Source organism: Poromitra crassiceps (assembly GCF_964638095.1).
Source record: "Poromitra crassiceps genome assembly, chromosome: 8".
Lineage (NCBI taxonomy): Eukaryota > Metazoa > Chordata > Actinopteri > Beryciformes > Melamphaidae > Poromitra > Poromitra crassiceps.
The window spans coordinates 42,614,923-42,634,218 of record NC_139629.1 but is presented as its reverse complement, the minus strand read 5'-3'; the positions used below and the strand labels follow the sequence as shown (position 1 = coordinate 42,634,218).

The 19,296-nt window shown below is 44.0% G+C and overlaps 1 protein-coding gene across 1 annotated transcript in view; it reads left to right on the top strand.

The window, feature by feature from the left end:
* The first annotated feature begins 575 nt into the window (after positions 1-575).
* pex14 (peroxisomal biogenesis factor 14) overlaps positions 576-19,296 on the top strand; it is a 57,802-nt gene continuing 39,081 nt past the window's right edge. The window contains exons 1-2 of the mRNA XM_083641355.1: positions 576-708; positions 2,796-2,846. Coding sequence (XP_083497481.1) covers positions 673-708; positions 2,796-2,846 — 87 coding nt within the window. The 5' untranslated portion in view covers positions 576-672. The remainder of the gene's footprint in view (positions 709-2,795; positions 2,847-19,296) is intronic.

The window sequence follows — 19,296 nt, the reverse complement described above, 5'->3', positions numbered from 1 at the left end:
ATTGTGGAAACTAAGCAAAATTTTTCTTTTTTTTCTTTTAGTTTTTTCAAGATAAATAGTAAATGCAAAGGACCCGAGGTTAAAACCACGGCAACGCACTTCTGACGGAGTGGACGACAGCCGCATTAGCTATTTATCTTGAAAAAACTAAACAAAGAAAACGAAAAATTTTGCTTAGTTTCCACAATATGGTTGTTGTTTTACATCCCTGCACTACACCACTTCAATCAAGATTTGCAGTACGCCCGGAAAAGATGTGAATCCCCAAAGTTTAGAGTGTTCTCCCGTTGAGTTACTGTTTAGAGAGGCTGATTATTGGGGCCCGTGCTACCGCAGCTGACCACTGCGAGCCTGTGCGAGGTTCTTTTGGCGCTGTCACGCTTCCAAAAATAAAAAATGGCGGAGGCTGCTGGGCGCTGATGTTGCAATGGGGCAATATGGAGCTTTCAGTTCTTTCCATAAAAGTTCTTTGCCTAAACTAGTGTTACGTTACGCCAGTGAGGAAACAAATTACTATTTTTGTGTCGCACGTATTATCTAAATAGGATTGTGTAGCTGCAACTAAGTCGAAACCATAGAATCCCACATTTTCCTGTTATTTAAAATTGATCGGTGCCCTGGTTCAGAAAAAGTAATCGATCGTGGTTCACTCGAGCAGCAAGGCACAGGAAGATGGCATCCACTGATCAACCTGATCCACTAACACAGGTCTACATTTATTATGCTTAGCTACTTCCGAAAGTCCAGAAGCGAGGACAAACGGTCGTTTATAAGCTGTATGTCTTGATTGGCAACTGTTTGGTTAACTGTACTTTTAAACCGACAAGCTAGAATCCAAATGGTTAGCTTGCTAATGTTAGCATGCTAGCTAAGGTGCGCTAACGACGTAACGTTACAAAAGTTGCCTCTGACGTAGTCGTGTTGACAAGTGGAAAGACAGGGCCAAGTGCACGTTATAATGGCTTATGTGGTTCGCTTAACGTTACATTATCTAACGTTAACGCTACGTTAGTTAGCTTCCTATAGTATTACCCAAAAGTTAGCTAGCATTGGCCATGTAGCGTCATCTTATGTGCAGGTAACGGTATTCCTTATGGAAAGGTCATTGGCCTCGGTGTGTACCAGGTGGCTCTTTGCTAGTTATCATTCTTCTGTCTCACTAATAGCTACAGTACAGAGAACTCATCATGACTTTTCACATGCAGGTCAACAGTTCGAAAACAATTCATCAGCCAATACACGAGAAACTCAGATGAGCAACACATGTTTGGTCCCCCATGCCCTTTGACATTTATGATTATGAACCATAGGCCATTGTGTTTCTTGTTATTTGGTTATATTATGGTCATGTTATCTAGCGTTATATAATGCAGAACCCAAACTGTGTCTTGAAAGTCAACAAAATAAAGTGTTCCTTCACTAAAACAGCAATATAATATATTGGACAGAGGCACCTATATGAGGAACAACAACACCCCCACTACTTTACTATTGTAAAAACACCCCTTGGAGGTAAAGTGTGGTGCACAGCACTACACCCCTGGGTACATGTACCCCGCCTAGAGTGATTCTCAAAGTGGGGTTCTTGAGGGGGTTCCAGGGGGTCCTCAGTAGAAAGGGTAATCATTTATTTTCAATATAATTCCAACCATAAGTAACACATTGACAGAATGTATGGCTTTTGGTCATCATGGGTTTCATACACTTTCTGTAATATAAAATATCTAAAACTGTGACGATCCTCCAGACCCACTCCTGGCCCTGTCTTGCAGGAGCCTGGTGTTTGGTGTTGTTAAGCTTATATGGGTGCAGTCATTGGGCTTATGATCTTAAGGACCATTCAGTCTGCCTCCTGCTTTAGTCTTCACAGATGCACTTTTTGTTTTTATGTGGTTTGTGTTGTCTAGTTACACAACAAACAAACAGAATAGGGTGAGGAGGGAGACAGACTGAATGGTCTGAAGGTCTTCTTAATGCACTGAGCCCAGGCTCCTGCAAGACAGGGCCAGGAGAAGTGGGAGGGTCGTCACAAAAGCTAAACTCTTATCAGATGGGGGACCCTGGGACAAAATCGTATCAAATGGGGGTCCGTGTGGTCTAATTTGTGTCAGTTTAGGGGTCCTTGATGTGAAAAAATTAGAGAACCACTGGGCTAGACTATAATTTAATGTAAAATGTCTGGTTTTACTGGTTTCTTCTCTTCCCCTAAATAATGGATATTGGAATCATTAGCATTATACAAATAAGTGCCAGATATGTTACTCTGCTCTACTATTCTCTAGACCAGAGGTTCCCAAACTTTTCAGACCAAGTACCACATGCACCAAACCACATTTCTCAAGTACCACTTCCCACTGTGGCTACCAACTTTTTCTTCTCCTCCATAAAACAAAATCACTGATTTAACCATACAATAAGCATCAGAAAGGCTAAATACTAGTAGTATGTAACACATAAACAGATAAACATCTTATTTGCTGATTAGGAATCACTGCTCTAGACTACTTATCTGGTTAAGCTTATATTTAAGACAGCTTTCATGTATGTATGCAATAGAGTTTCATCGCCACACATCTATTGGATGGATAGATGGATAGATGGATAGATGGATAGATAGATAGATAGATAGATAGATAGATAGATAGATAGATAGATAGATAGATAGATAGATAGATAGATAGAATCCTGTTTCCAGGACAATCTACTGAAGCAACACTGCTGTCTTGATAAACCAGCAGGACTTCCATGCGTCCAGTAGATGGCACTCTCATACAGTTGTTTGTTTACCTCCTCAGCCTGGCCTTCCACCTGGAGATAATGCAGTGGCTCCCCCCAGAGAAGCGCTGGTAAGGCTTCTCTGTTCTTCTTCTTCTCTGTTCCTTACAAATTATTTCACTAAATAGAATTACAGAAGCACTGATTTATGACCATTTGATATACGTCTATATCAAATATAGACATAGGCAGCAGCAGCAGATATCAAATGATAATAAAGTGTAATTTAATCCAATTTAATCAAGAGAACCATATTTGAATTCATACGTTATGGTCACGTACATAATTTTCAACTATTGATAACTTCAGTGGTTTTCAACCTTGCACAATACCACCGATGCCTAGGTATGCACATTTTCACTCTGGCCAAACACTGAAGCAGCTGATTGCACTGGTTAGTCCCCCTTCTCTCAGTGAAGGTGTCTGAATTAGTTTTTTTGGAATGAAATCCTGGATGCTCTTGGGCAGTGATGGTTGACAAACACAGACTAGTTGTATTCATAGTACATAGTGATCTGGTGACTTAAAGACCGCTTTCATCAAGCAACTAGTATCTTTGGCTGATCAGATGAGATCATATTCCCCAGCAAGAGAAAGTGTTAAAGTCGAGCTGAACCCAAAAATGACTTTTCTTTTCTTTTAGTTCAAATACCTGGGTATGCAGTGCACCTATTTAATAATGTATGCAAACAAAATCACAACAATCTAATTTCTTTAGTTTTTCACATCAAAAGTTCATTTTTCAAGATTTCATTGATAACAGTAATGTACAGTTTGCTGACGTCACCTAGTAGTACTATCAAATTTCTACCCCATTTCAACCAATCATATCACGACATGCAGCTGTCAATCAAATCTTCATTTCTGGATAATTTTCTCTTCCAAATGAAGTAGAAAATGGCGCCTAATGCCTGTCATCTGGCAGAATTCCTATCCCATAAACTAACTACTAACTTGGCCAATTGTTAGAAACATGAACAAAAAACAAAAACTATAATCTCTAAGAATGCAAAGAAATGTAACTGGCTCGTTAAAACGCGCATTCCAGGGATATCGTATTTACAGCAGCGATAATGGCGCGCGCATCCGAGAGCTTGGTTGTCAGGGGTCGCACTTCGGAGATTCCACGCCGACGTGCTGCACTCTCCGCTCGGCAAAACGAAGGCAGCTGGCTGCCTGCGGCTCGCTGAGCTCCACTCCTCCCGTCAAAAGGCTCTTCCCGAGGGGAGCGCCACAACACACTGAATCCCACTCGATTTGGAGGCGGAACACGCCAGGATTGGCCAAAGCCCAATCCAGTCCCCAGAATTGTCAAATAAAATCATCGACATGATACTATGACCCGCCTCTCAACCTGTCATCTTAGACAAACTATGTTTTCAGTCTGAAACGGACTCATTATGCACGTGACGAACCGGTTCAGTTTGACTTTAAGGCTTCCAATTAGGAGGGTGAGTCACTTTAGCACCACACTGATTGTCTCCAAGCCTTCTACTGAGAGGCCTGTTTGAACGCTGTTTGCCACAGTGGTTCCACAGTTGGTTGAATGGTTTTTAGAATAAAACTTTGACCATCTACAAGCAGGGGTGGGCAACTGGTGGCCCGCGGGCCGCATGCAGCCCCCGACCTCACTCAGTGTGGCCCCTGGGCCCCTGTTTTTTCTTTTTCTTTTTTTTACAAGCCAGACGTTTTTGGTTAGGTTAGACCACCCAAATCTGTGTTTTTATTTTACTGTACAACCCAGAACATGGCGCTAATGGCATTAGCATTGTCCATCCACATACTGTTTAACGTTAGCATTTGCGCTAACGCTATTGTAACAAACTATATCCAGGATGCCCATTGCACATGCAACATTACTGATCTGATTAATATGACATATTTGGGTGATGTACCCCATCAAATTGCTGTAGCGGGCTGTTTTAAAGCGAGAGCAAAGTTTCTGGTGTCATCTGAATGGAAGAATTACTAAATTTGAATATGAAAAATAGAAATGTTGGTATAATAAACTTTGCTTACCAGTCCTTTTCATCAAATTAGTAGCTATAATTGGGAGTGGTGGTGTTACAGTAGGCTACTGGTGGAAGTGCACGGTCACAATCTGGCCCTCTGATAGCCAGGACATTTTTTGTGTGGCCCTCTCTATCATCAAAGTTGCCCATCCCTGATCTACAGGTACCTTTGTGGTCTTTAAACGTTTAACCCATTCTTTTTTCAGGGACCCTGATATGCAGACCACAGTTCTCATCAGTAGTCTGTTGTGTGTGAATGCAGAAGCCAAAACGTGATTAAATTTTTTAATTATCAGTTGGTTTGGTTAGCAGTAAAGGAATATGTCATGTAATACACGGCGGTTCCCAAGTGATGACAATGATTAGAAGCAAAGCATGTCTTATTGCTCGGTGGAACGGAACACATCTCAGGTACTTTGGCTGTCCTTGTATGGACACCACGGCATGCAAGTTCTAAGAGAGCAGTATTATTCAGCCTACATGTCTCAATGTCATTCACCACCATTCACTCTTCATCCCCCCCCCCCCATCATCCCTTCATGCCAAGGCTAATTTAATCCTGGGGTTATTGATTGTGGGAGCATTCTCCCAGGCTTTCTTTCAATTTACTTCAATTTCATCATCCCAGTGCGCTTCAAGACTGCCTCCTCAGAAAGAGAAGACATTCTTGTTATGACGACGGTCCTGATTCAAGACTGGCTGACAAGTCCCCCCCCCCCCCCCACTTCCCACTTCCCACCCCCCCCCCCTCCCTCTTTATTCCTCCTTTCTCTTTTTGATGAGCTGCTCTTTCCCAGTTAAGTGGATTATTACAGTAGGGATAATTCTTGTCACATGGCATTATTTGGATGAGGTGAATAATTGAAATTTGTGTCTGAAAGGATTTTATCTGGATGAGAGGAAAGGGAGTGCTGGCAGGGGGTGGGAGGGATGGAGGAGAGAGAGAGAGAGAGAGAGAGAGAGAGAGAGAGAGAGAGAGAGCGCCCACGTTGGTATAACATTTATGTGCACATGTGCATGTCAGAGACAAGGCAGCGTGTCGGGCCGGGGACACCAGTCATGTTAACAGGTTCTGACTCACCTCGCCCAGATCAGCACAGCAGGCCCTGGCTGGCTGGGCTCTCCTCTGTGGCAAGAGGGCCGAGCCCGGGGGCCAGTGGGCCACCGCCTCTGCCACCATCCAGCCAGGCTAGAGGGGCAGGTTTGGACCTGGAGAAAGAGAGAGAGTGGGGGGGGGGGGGATAGAGAGTTTGTGAGAGTGTGTTGACTGGTGGACAAGTCGCTGCCAGCCACTGCCGTTGTCTCAGTCTGGGGCTGCCCCTTTGCTCGCTCTGGCCCCTCTTACGTGGTCGCTATCTGTAGTAAGCCCCGCCCCCAGCCACGTTCCACTCATCATCAAAGTGACCGCCTACTTCCTGCTTCAGCACTGTACCAGAGATCTTTATCCGCCATTTATTTTCCCATAGACATTTCGTAAAATGCGTATAAAAATAGTTGTACTTGGTCAAACCGAACGGTTCCGCTATATTTAGAATCGGGAGAGACCATAGAACATTTTACTCAGACGAACACTTAAAAAAAACTGCATTGAAAAAATATTTTCTTTAAATCTGCAATTTTTTTACGTTTTGGTCCGAGTGAAATGTTACGCGGTCTCTCCTGTTTCTAAATATATCTGAACCGTTTGGTTTGAACAAGTACAACTATTTCTATAAGCATTTTACGAAATGTCTATGGCAAAATAAATGGCGGATGAAAATCTCTGGTACAGTGCTGAAGCAGGAAGTAGGCGGTCACTTTGCCTCTCTATTACATTACATTACGTCATTTGGCAGACACTTTTATCCAAAGCGACTTACAATAACACATCTTTGTCAACAATAGAGAAATCAACTATACAACACAATCTATGACAGCTACAACTTCTGAAGGAATAGTGGTAAAGTTATTTTTTTACCCCTGCCAATCTCTTGCTGGTGTCTCTCTACAGTTTTTTTCTCTCTCTCCTTGTGGTCATCACCCCCCCCCCCCCCCCCACACACACACACACACACACACACACACGCTTAGCACTCTTCCTTCACCTCCTCCTATCATGTGGTCCTCATCTCCTTCCCAACGCCACACCTTTAATTAGTACAAATCTGTTTGATCACCCGACAACAAACCAAGCAAGGTCCAATGTTTTTTAACGGCACACAGGCGTGAAAACGGTGGAAATAATTTGAAAACCAAATTCATATACTGTGTATACTGATCGGCTGAATTATTTGACAGCTCTGAGTTTCCCCCCAAGTCAATTTGTCCCAAATATCGTATCCCTGAACATTCAGCGTAAGAGGGATAACCTCTGCCACTCAATGAGGAACAGATTTTTTGGGTCTGTTACAGTGTGTGTGTGTGTGTGGGGGGGGGGGGGGCTGTGTGGTGTGTCCACATGATGTGTGTCAGTGTGTGTGTGTGTGGGTGGGTATGTCCACATGATGTCTGTGTGTGTGTGTGTGTGTGTCTCCACATGATGTGTGTGTGTGTGGGTGTGCAGCTGATCTACAGGAGAGGCGGCACCTCACCACCAAATAGGATTCTAATTCTGTTGGGCGCCCCTGGTGGCATTAAGCCGACCCTTTGCTCTCAGCGCACTGTAAAAAATCACTGGCCCCAGATGAAAAAGTGTGCGCGCGCGGATACGTGTGTGTGTGTGTGTGTGTGTGTGTGTGTATTTAGGTTTGAGGTTGTGGTACAGAGGGAGGGAGGTAATGGGAGGAGGGGGGGGGGGAGAGCAGTAAGAAGAACATCCCCGGTCTCACAGCGACTTCAAAAGCTCCCCTTCCCCAGGATATTAAGCGACTGTGATGAAAAATTTAGCGAGCGTTAAATAAGGCGCTTTGAAGTGATCTGTTTTGGCTCAGCAGTCTCCGAGTTTCCGTAGCCCCTCTGCTCTGCTATGGCCATCACACTGTGTGGAGAGAGGCAGAGGGGAAAAAGAGCAGTGTGTTAATGTGGATGGGCTGCCTGGGAGGGAGGGAGGGAGGGAGGGGGACCTGGCCTGGCTGCTTGGCAGAGGACATGTCCAACAGTCATGGGTGCAGCCAGTGGCATCATGGAGGCACTACCGCGCTGTCTCTGTCCCCCCTCGCTTTCTCCTCATTTTAACTCTGTCCCCCTGATGGCTGCTCTGTCACTCAGGCCCCATGAGGCCCAGGCAGACACATGTTGCTCATATGTTAGCTGTGAAAACACATCTGATTCCTCTCTCTCTCTCTCTGACGCGTGGGCGTAGCACAGCTCTATCAGGAAGTCAGTGGTAGTAGTACCCCCCTAGGATCTTGACTCAGTCATTTTTATGTGCCAACTTAAAGTCTCCTCCTTAAATATTTCCCCGTGGATCATCATGTGTTTGTGGAAAGATCTGACTTTGTTTTACACTCGTCTACTCTGATGGGATGTTTTTGCCCCTCGTGATTGTATGACTTGCTAACCTGACTCCGCCACATGGGGGCGGTATTGAGCAGCGTCGGGTTAATGACTTGCGCGAGTTGCAAAAATCGAGAACAAGCATGCGTTTGAAAATAATCTGAACCGTTTCACCACCTTAAAGCCATAAACCATAAACAACAGGGAAGTTGATCTCTTATTTGATATTCACCTTTCAATTCATTTCGCATTCGTCACTTCCAAACCCATTACTTTAATTTTGGGGGACTCCCGGTTTCAACACAAATTAATTATCGGGGCCGAAGCAGAAACGGTAGCCAGTAATGAGTCTGATATGCTAACGCCATTCTGTCACGGAACTAGGCTACCATTTAGTTAGTCGAGGGAACCTTCTCTGAGATTTTTCCTTTTTTTTCCTCTCTGCTCATTACTTTAATTGTAATTGTAATCCTTTATTGGAGCCGTCTGCAGTAAAGGAGAGTTATGGTGCGAGCGGGGGCGCGAGCCACGGAGATATTTCATGATTATTGGAGAAGACGGTCACTAGGTGGCAGCCACTAGTCCGGCCTCGCCGTAATTACTGGGTGGGGAGTGATGACGAGAGACTGTGTGTGCGTTATGTGTGTGTGTGTGCGTTATGTGTGTGTGTGCGTTATGTGTGTGTGTGTGTGTGTGTGTGTGAGAGTGTGTGTGAGTGTGTGTGTGTGTGTGAGAGAGATTTCTCAGGTGGTAGTAGCACACTCCTTGAAAGAGAAAAGTGCGATAAACCTGATCACCTGGCACCTGGCGGCCAGTAGATTCTGCATGCTGTCACACTGATTAGAAGCGAGCTACATGCCCTGCGGCGCTAACGGTACAAAGTCAAGTTGTCAACAACGCATCTGTGCTTCACATTGTAGTCATTTTCAGATTATCTCATTTTTGAAGAGTTGTTCTTCGTTTATGGAACAAGCAGCGGTGATGCTTACATCACCACTGCTTGTTCCGTAATCCTATGTGCATCATGTACAGACAGATGACGCCTCATTTGTCTCTTGTTTCCAGTGATTTTCTCTAAGCACGACTATCGATTAACACGTGAACTTTCTTCAGACCGCAGTGTGTTTCCATGGTCTTTGAGAAACACACAGGTTCAGCTGTCTGTTTCTCATTGTGCATCATGTACAGTGTGTTTCCATGGTCTTTGAGAAACACACAGGTTCAGCTGTGTGTTTCTCATTGTGCATCATGTACAGTTTGTTTCCATGGTCTTTGAGAAACACACAGGTTCAGCTGTGTGTTTCTCATTGTGCATCATGTAGTGTGTTTCCATGGTCTTTGAGAAACACACAGGCTCAGCTGTGTGTTTCTCATTGTGCATCATGTACAGTGTGTTTCCATGGTCTTTGAGAAACACACAGGTTCAGCTGTGTGTTTCTCATTGTGCATCATGTTTGTTTCCATGGTCTTTGAGAAGCACACAGGTTCAGCTGTGTGCTTCTCATTGTGCATCATGTACAGTGTGTTTCCATGGTCTTTGAGAAACACACAGGTTCAGCTGTGTGTTTCTCATTGTGCATCATGTTTGTTTCCATGGTCTTTGAGAAACACACAGGTTCAGCTGTGTGTTTCTCATTGTGCATCATGTACAGTGTGTTTCCATGGTCTTTGAGAAACACACAGGTTCAGCTGTGTGTTTCTCATTGTGCATCATGTTTGTTTCCATGGTCTTTGAGAAACACACAGGTTCAGCTGTGTGTTTCTCATTGTGCATCATGTACAGTGTGTTTCCATGGTCTTTGAGAAACACACAGGTTCAGCTGTGTGTTTCTCATTGTGCATCATGTTTGTTTCCATGGTCTTTGAGAAACACACAGGTTCAGCTGTGTGTTTCTCATTGTGCATCATGTACAGTGTGTTTCCATGGTCTTTGAGAAACACACAGGTTCAGCTGTGTGTTTCTCATTGTGCATCATGTACAGTGTGTTTCCATGGTCTTTGAGAAACACACAGGTTCAGCTGTGTGTTTCTCATTGTGCATCATGTTTGTTTCCATGGTCTTTGAGAAACACACAGGTTCAGCTGTGTGTTTCTCATTGTGCATCATGTTTGTTTCCATGGTCTTTGAGAAACACACAGGTTCAGCTGTGTGTTTCTCATTGTGCATCATGTTTGTTTCCATGGTCTTTGAGAAACACACAGGTTCAGCTGTGTGTTTCTCATTGTGCATCATGTACAGTGTGTTTCCATGGTCTTTGAGAAACACACAGGTTCAGCTGTGTGTTTCTCATTGTGCATCATGTACAGTGTGTTTCCATGGTCTTTGAGAAGCACACAGGCTCAGCTGTGTGTTTCTCATTGTGCATCATGTTTGTTTCCATGGTCTTTGAGAAACACACAGGTTCAGCTGTGTGTTTCTCATTGTGCATCATGTTTGTTTCCATGGTCTTTGAGAAACACACAGGTTCAGCTGTGTGTTTCTCATTGTGCATCATGTACAGTGTGTTTCCATGGTCTTTGAGAAACACACAGGTTCAGCTGTGTGTTTCTCATTGTGCATCATGTACAGTGTGTTTCCATGGTCTTTGAGAAACACACAGGCTCAGCTGTGTGTTTCTCATTGTGCATCATGTAGTGTGTTTCCATGGTCTTTGAGAAACACACAGGCTCAGCTGTGTGTTTCTCATTGTGCATCATGTAGTGTGTTTCCATGGTCTTTGAGAAACACACAGGCTCAGCTGTGTGTTTTCTCATTGTGCATCATGTGTGTTTCCATGGTCTTTGAGAAACACACAGGCTCAGCTGTGTGTTTCTCATTGTGCATCATGTAGTGTGTTTCCATGGTCTTTGAGAAACACACAGGCTCAGCTGTGTGTTTCTCATTGTGCATCATGTAGTGTGTTTCCATGGTCTTTGAGAAACACACAGGTTCAGCTGTCTGTTTCTCATTGTGCATCATGTAGTTTGTTTCCATGGTCTTTGAGAAGCACACAGGTTCAGCTGTGTGTTTTCTCATTGTGCATCATGTTTGTTTCCATGGTCTTTGAGAAGCACACAGGTTCAGCTGTCTGTTTCTCATTGTGCATCATGTAGTTTGTTTCCATGGTCTTTGAGAAGCACACAGGTTCAGCTGTCTGTTTCTCATTGTGCATCATGTAGTTTGTTTCCATGGTCTTTGAGAAACACACAGGTTCAGCTGTGTGTTTTCTCATTGTGCATCATGTTTGTTTCCATGGTCTTTGAGAAACACACAGGTTCAGCTGTCTGTTTCTCATTGTGCATCATGTAGTTTGTTTCCATGGTCTTTGAGAAACACACAGGCTCAGCTGTCTGTTTTCTCATTGTGCATCATGTAGTTTGTTTCCATGGTCTTTGAGAAACACACAGGCTCAGCTGTCTGTTTTCTCATTGTGCATCATGTAGTTTGTTTCCATGGTCTTTGAGAAACACACAGGCTCAGCTGTCTGTTTTCTCATTGTGCATCATGTAGTTTGTTTCCATGGTCTTTGAGAAACACACAGGCTCAGCTGTCTGTTTTCTCATTGTGCATCATGTAGTTTGTTTCCATGGTCTTTGAGAAACACACAGGTTCAGCTGTCTGTTTCTCATTGTGCATCATGTACAGTGTGTTTCCATGGTCTTTGAGAAGCACACAGGCTCAGCTGTGTGTTTCTCATTGTGCATCATGTTTGTTTCCATGGTCTTTGAGAAACACACAGGTTCAGCTGTGTGTTTCTCATTGTGCATCATGTTTGTTTCCATGGTCTTTGAGAAACACACAGGTTCAGCTGTGTGTTTCTCATTGTGCATCATGTACAGTGTGTTTCCATGGTCTTTGAGAAACACACAGGTTCAGCTGTGTGTTTCTCATTGTGCATCATGTACAGTGTGTTTCCATGGTCTTTGAGAAACACACAGGCTCAGCTGTGTGTTTCTCATTGTGCATCATGTAGTGTGTTTCCATGGTCTTTGAGAAACACACAGGCTCAGCTGTGTGTTTCTCATTGTGCATCATGTAGTGTGTTTCCATGGTCTTTGAGAAACACACAGGCTCAGCTGTGTGTTTTCTCATTGTGCATCATGTGTGTTTCCATGGTCTTTGAGAAACACACAGGCTCAGCTGTGTGTTTCTCATTGTGCATCATGTAGTGTGTTTCCATGGTCTTTGAGAAACACACAGGCTCAGCTGTGTGTTTCTCATTGTGCATCATGTAGTGTGTTTCCATGGTCTTTGAGAAACACACAGGTTCAGCTGTCTGTTTCTCATTGTGCATCATGTAGTTTGTTTCCATGGTCTTTGAGAAGCACACAGGTTCAGCTGTGTGTTTTCTCATTGTGCATCATGTTTGTTTCCATGGTCTTTGAGAAGCACACAGGTTCAGCTGTCTGTTTCTCATTGTGCATCATGTACCGGTAGTTTGTTTCCATGGTCTTTGAGAAGCACACAGGTTCAGCTGTCTGTTTCTCATTGTGCATCATGTAGTTTGTTTCCATGGTCTTTGAGAAACACACAGGTTCAGCTGTGTGTTTTCTCATTGTGCATCATGTTTGTTTCCATGGTCTTTGAGAAACACACAGGTTCAGCTGTCTGTTTCTCATTGTGCATCATGTAGTTTGTTTCCATGGTCTTTGAGAAACACACAGGCTCAGCTGTCTGTTTTCTCATTGTGCATCATGTAGTTTGTTTCCATGGTCTTTGAGAAACACACAGGCTCAGCTGTCTGTTTTCTCATTGTGCATCATGTAGTTTGTTTCCATGGTCTTTGAGAAACACACAGGCTCAGCTGTCTGTTTTCTCATTGTGCATCATGTAGTTTGTTTCCATGGTCTTTGAGAAACACACAGGCTCAGCTGTCTGTTTTCTCATTGTGCATCATGTAGTTTGTTTCCATGGTCTTTGAGAAACACACAGGTTCAGCTGTCTGTTTCTCATTGTGCATCATGCGCTGTTTGCTTCGCTGGTTAATGATACAGCAAGCCGCCGCGTCTCCATTTTATTGTTGCTGTGTTGCACTTTTTCCCCCTCCTCGCCCAACCCGGCAACCAGCCCTCCTTAGAGGACTCTCCTCTCCGTATGAATTCTCACTGTCACGTCCAAGGACGAGTGGCGCAGGGTCAGCTAATTGCTTTTATGATTATGATTTCACGTCAGATTTATCGTGCATGCTCCGAGCACATCTTCCCAGGTCCTGCCGACGTTTGCTGGCTCGGACGGGGTGGGGGGGGGAAATGAGTTTACAGCTTCTCTCTGGCTTTGACTCCTTGTTTAAGTGCAGGTCACACACGTTTTGACTCATTAAGAGTTGAACACAGGGGGGGGGGTGAACCACCACCAACCACACAGGGCTTTTCCTGTAAAAAGCCTGTGTTTTTCTCTCTCGACAGTAAAAAGTGTTTCGTGTTCCTCTCAAACGCCGCCACAAGAAGAGAGCATTTCTTGACTCTGTCTTTCGACATCTGCACAAACTCGGAGGTCACGACGTCGAGTGAGGCATGACACAGACAAGGGTTTTGGCTTTTCCTTTTTCTCTGGTCGTTTGAACTTTTTTTACAAGCCATAAATCTCTCGTCTTCTTGTCTGTTTGCAGATGAAAACTTGAGGCCTTTTCCCCCCTCATATGCCAGAATTATCAATTGACTTCTTTATGATGTTGGTGACTCTTTTTTCCTGATGGTTCCACCCACCTCTTTGAAAACGATGAGCAGAGATGAGTCCTACCCCCCCCCCCCCCCCCCTGTTTTTTTCTCCTCGTGGTTTTTCCCCCTCATGTGCTTAGCTGGACTAGATCCTGCATTTTGCCAACCGCTTTGAGGCAGCAACGCGGCCTTTACACAAGAGTGCTTTTATCTCGTCTCGACAAACATTGGAAATCACTTAATTCACCGTAAAGTTCAAGAGTGTCCACCACGGTATATGAAGAAGTGGCTGTCGTCACCTCACGTCAATAATGCGCCTAATGAACTGGAGATAAAGTTTCGTTGGTCGTGGGCCACGCCTCCAGATTTGTCGTCGTCAGATTTGAGTTTGACCTCGCTCTGACCTTTCCCCCCCCCCGCTGAGCCCACAGTGTGACTAGTGACAGATGCAGCCTGGGAATTTGGTTTTGGATCGAGTTTTCTTTAATGCGCAGAAGAATGTCTTTAAGCCACTTTTAAGCCAAGTTCATTTCGGAGACATATTTGAAGCCTGTGATTAAACAGAATCCAATCAAATTTAATGAATACTTAGGGGTTTTATTCGTAGGGATTTTCGTCTTCGGCGAGTACGTTAATGTAAACAGCATGGCGACGCACAAGAGTTGTAATTTCCTATTCTCCCACAATTTAGTTGAACTGTCATAATGTGTTTACTTAAGAAATGATAGAAATACGACACCGGTTTAATTACAGCGTCGTCGTTTGTGCCTCGATATACTTGGGGGGGAAAGTGGCCTTATTATTAAGACGAGCTTCCTCTCGACTCGCTCTCTTCTGCGTTGTAATTACTCGGGCTGTGATTTATTAGATTTTATTTGTGTTTATGGACGTAAAGCTGCAGGAGTGAGTAAAGTTGGTTCTGAGGGGCGGCGTGTGTCTGCACAGCGAAGGCTGGAAATCTCCCGATGACTGTGAGACGTCTCCTCCGCTGTCAGGACCGCTCGCATCGCTCTCAGCCTCCCAATGTCACTTTCAAGGCATAATTACACAAGTTGTGTTGATTAGTATGAGAAGCAATTACGCCCGCTTCCCGACCGCAAATGGGCGATGTGACGGCTGCTGATTGACAGGAAGCATCCCCGGCTGTAAGAAGTAAATGACTATATGGTAATTTCAGGTACTGAGACCCCTTTTGATTTGTCAGCATCTTTCTCGTTTTTTTTTTTTGCGATGTCCTCTGATTTTAATGAACGCCGATTTGATTGAATCGCCCCTCTTTCCCTCTCTCTCTCTCTCTCTCTCTCTCTCTCTCTCTCTCTCTCTCTCTCTCTCCTCCTCTCGTTGCTCTGAGCAGACTGTCGAGAGCATCCTCAAAGTCTCTCTCCCCCCCCCCCCCCCCTCAATGGATTGATCGAGTGTGATCACAAATGAATACTAACTATATCGATAAAAACAAAAAGAAACAATTTGGCACATAAGTCGAAATGCTTTTCTTTTCTTTTTTCTCTCTCTCTCTCTCCCCGGTTCTGTTTAGCACATCGCGTTTTGAGAAGTGTGGAAATCAGATGAAAATAAATTATTTGTAATTGACACTTTGGGGAACATTTTTTTCCCCCTCTTTATCTGGCTTCCCAGTAAGTTATTAGCTGTTAATTTGTCTGCCAGCTCCCCTACAGCGCCAGATATTTGTTCAAACACTGGGATCCCCTCAGTGCATTTGTAGCTACACTTCTGAAAACCGCTGCCGCCTCTAATTATGTAATATAATACTGCCTTTTAGGCAAGTGTCTTTTAATGGAATAATATTAGTTCTAGCTAAGGGTACAGTATTGTAGTGGAACAGTAAGAGCTCTGTTTGCTCTATGGACACAGTATCCTACTGTATTATAACTTAGCTAACATCGAGTTGTCTTGAGCCTGCAGTTTATGTACCCGCCTCACAGGCCTCATTACACAAATACACAGTTGTTGGGAGTAACTCACTACACAAGTAACATTACATTACATGTAGTATATTACTTTTAGCAGTAACTCAGTAATATAACTCATTACAATATGATTTCTGTAATATTATACCAGTTACTCTGTCAAGTAACACAAGTTACAAATTGAGTTACTTTTTTTTTTTTAATTCAAAGCACATATTTAAAATATACAATCATTTCCTAATCAAATTGTGTTGTGCAAATAACCACTATAGATGACAATAACAAACGACAATAACAAAGGGGTAACATTTTAGAATTTCAGATGTTTTACACTGACTTGAAGATGGTATCAATTATTTTTCGGGATGGTTCCGGGGCGATGTCATTGTGCTACTGCAGTTATTTTGGTGAAAGTAATGCAAAAGTAGTGTAATATGTAATGAGTTACTCTACACAGACAGTAATATTGTAAAGTAACTTATTACTTTCAAATGAAAGTAACTAGTAATATGTAGTATATTACATTTTGAAAGTAACTTGCCCAACAAATGCAAATACACCAGTCCTATGTACATTTTCAGCTTTCTGTGCATTTTATACATTTCAATTAGGGCCAAACATTCAAAATAATGTTGAAATTTGAGTGGTCCGGCCCTTTATCGCATATTTCTGTCTTTGTTAAGCGCAGTCGGCCCTAATCAAGTAGCTCCCTGTTTGTCTGCGTAACCCCCTATAGACTCATAACACGCATAAATATAATACAATAATTTGCAGTTGCACTCGGTTCGCCCCGCTGTAATTTATATGGATTGAATGAGTGCTGCATTGTGGAGAAGCAGGAGTGGACCAAACGCTCGTTTGTCACCTCTAATAAATGTAGGAATGTAAATTATGAAGTTATGCTTCAGATGTAAATGCACTTTATTTCACTCCTTTAATGCAAACAGCCCACTCCAATACATTAAGGGGGAGGGGAGGGGGGGGGGGCAGAGGAGGGGGGGAGGGTTCACTTGGAATTTTGACTGTTTTCACGATCAATAACAAACACAAAAGAGCCTAGATGGGGGAACATTATAACATATCTGAAGTCGGGTTCATAAATTATTGCATGAAAGCAGGCTTGTACACCAAAAATGTAAATACATTAATGTTATTAATAATGTAGTGACTAATAGTTCTATCAAGACTGTAATAGCAGTTTAATGGAATATGACAGCAAGAATGTATGACACTTCTTACGTTTAGACGGGGACCTCACATGGCATTTATCAGGGATTTCTGGAACCGTTTTTTTTGATTATTTTGTTAAGTTAATTGCTTCTACCCCCCCCCCCCCCCCCGCCCCTCAATGTTCTTCTGTGGGAGAGGGGTGAACAAACTGCTAATGGATATTAATTAATATGTGTCAGTTTTCCGGGGTTTGATGAAAAATAATGAAAGCGAGGCGCTAATGGGATTCCGGCGTTTCTCCGCGTGTGGCGCCCTGCGATTGTGGCTTTATCCGGCGAATCAGAAGAAAAGAGATAGTGGACTAACTCTCAAGGCCTAAATGAAAAGGACAGAACACACAGAAACTGAGATCATTCATCTCGAAACCTACTAAATAGAATACTTAAGTCGAAGACGCTGTAACCTAATTAGCCTTAGATGTGGGGCGTATGATATAGCAGTGCGTTGACAACAGACCATAAAGTACTCCCAAGTGTGTCATGCAGAAAAGTTGAGCCTTGCTCGCATTTTTGCCCGTTCTTGTCAGAATGACGTTATCCTCACCTGTAACCGAGGGGGTATGTTCCGAAAGACAGAAACACTCCAGGCGTTTTTGACACGTTTCTGTCCCGACAAGTTGTCCCCCCCCCCCCCCCCAACCCCGATCTAATCTGTTTTTAATATTGTTTGCCAGAATGACAACGTATGGACTTGCTTTTTCAGAAACATTCCAAAGCTTCGGTTGTATTTTGTCACGGTGTGTTTTGGACCTATTATTTGAGCTCCATGCACACCCCCTCCTGAGGCACCTTTTTGAAAAAGCAGAGAGATCAGAATCCAGAGAGTGAGTCCACTAACAGTCAGCAGCATGCCCTGCCAACTGTTCTGTTGTGTCTGTAAGCAGTGTTGAGCAGAGAAGAGTGGCTTTAAAAGCTATCATTAAGGTGAGGCACGAGTGTCTCTACCAGCAGTGAACCAGAGACTGGCACAATAAAAACAACACAGGCAGCCATTGCTCAAGCCACTGGCACAACTGACAATTAGCCAACACCTGGACTGGCTGCCTTCCCCCTGGCACCGGCCTCAACACTGTCGGCTTCTTGTTAATGCACTGATTAAACACGACCACTGCGTTTGTGTTTTCTGTTGCGGCTCTCCTGGCACCTCTCCTTTCAGCTTTCTCTTTGATTAAAGTAGCAGATAGATGGATACATAGTATTGAACTTAAACAAGTTATAATTATGACGGCAGGATTACAGCGAATAGAAAAGAGACTGAGGGATTGGTTCATCTAGAACAGTGGTTCTCAAACTTTTCCCACTTCAAGCCGGACCCCTAAACTGCTACAAATTATACCACGATGGGACCCCCCCCCCCCCCCCCCCCCATTTGATAATAAGATCTTGTCCCAGACTAGTCCCCCATCTGATAAGATGTTCTGCTTTTTAGATGTTTTATTAGAGGACGTGTGTGAAACCCGTGAGCAAAATAGTCCTACATTCTGTCATTGTGTTACTTCTGGATGGAATTACAGTGAAAAATAAATAGATTATTCTTCTCCTTTCTGAAGGGGGCCCCCCTGGAAACCCACTCAAGGAATCCTGGGGGTCCCCCAGACCCCACTTTGAGAACCACTGATCTAGAATGTGCGGGATTCTGTCTAGGAGAGATATTGGCGACGTGCAATCCTGTGTCAAAGATGCCCCCCCCCCCCCCTCCCGAAAATATGACTCAATTACTTTATTATTTCATTATTATTATTTTAATTATATTTGTATTTGAAAACAAACTCGCTGCTTTTCCCCTGTTATTTATTCTCACTAGCAGCACGACTGGTCTCCTGTCCATCCCTCCCTCCCTCCCCCATATCTATGGGAGTACGTCATGCCCCCCTCACCCCTCGCCCCCCACCTAGCGTTGTGTGGAAAGTGGTTTTAGGTATCAGGGGGACGAGAAAAGGGGAAGTCAAACGGCCCTGTGCTTTTGAAATGCAGAGTGGCATTGTCATGTGTTTTCTGTGTCAAGGTCGACAGAAAATGTCAGAACAGGTGCGCGTCTGCTGCTGAGCGGCTTTGCCAAGTCAGCCCCTTTGCTGTAACATGCCACCCTGACCCTGGGTGACATTCTCCTGCTTCACTGTGGCTCGTCTCTCCTCACTCTTTCCCAGGCCACACCGCTAAAGCGTGTCTTTTTCTCTCTGTCGATGTCGAGGTCACATGATGGGAGTTGACCCCTGAACTTTCGCCGCAGCGGCTGCCTCCGATTGTCGCGCGGTCACGACAAGTGCGACTGCTGTGTAGCAGTGACACGCAGCGTTTCGC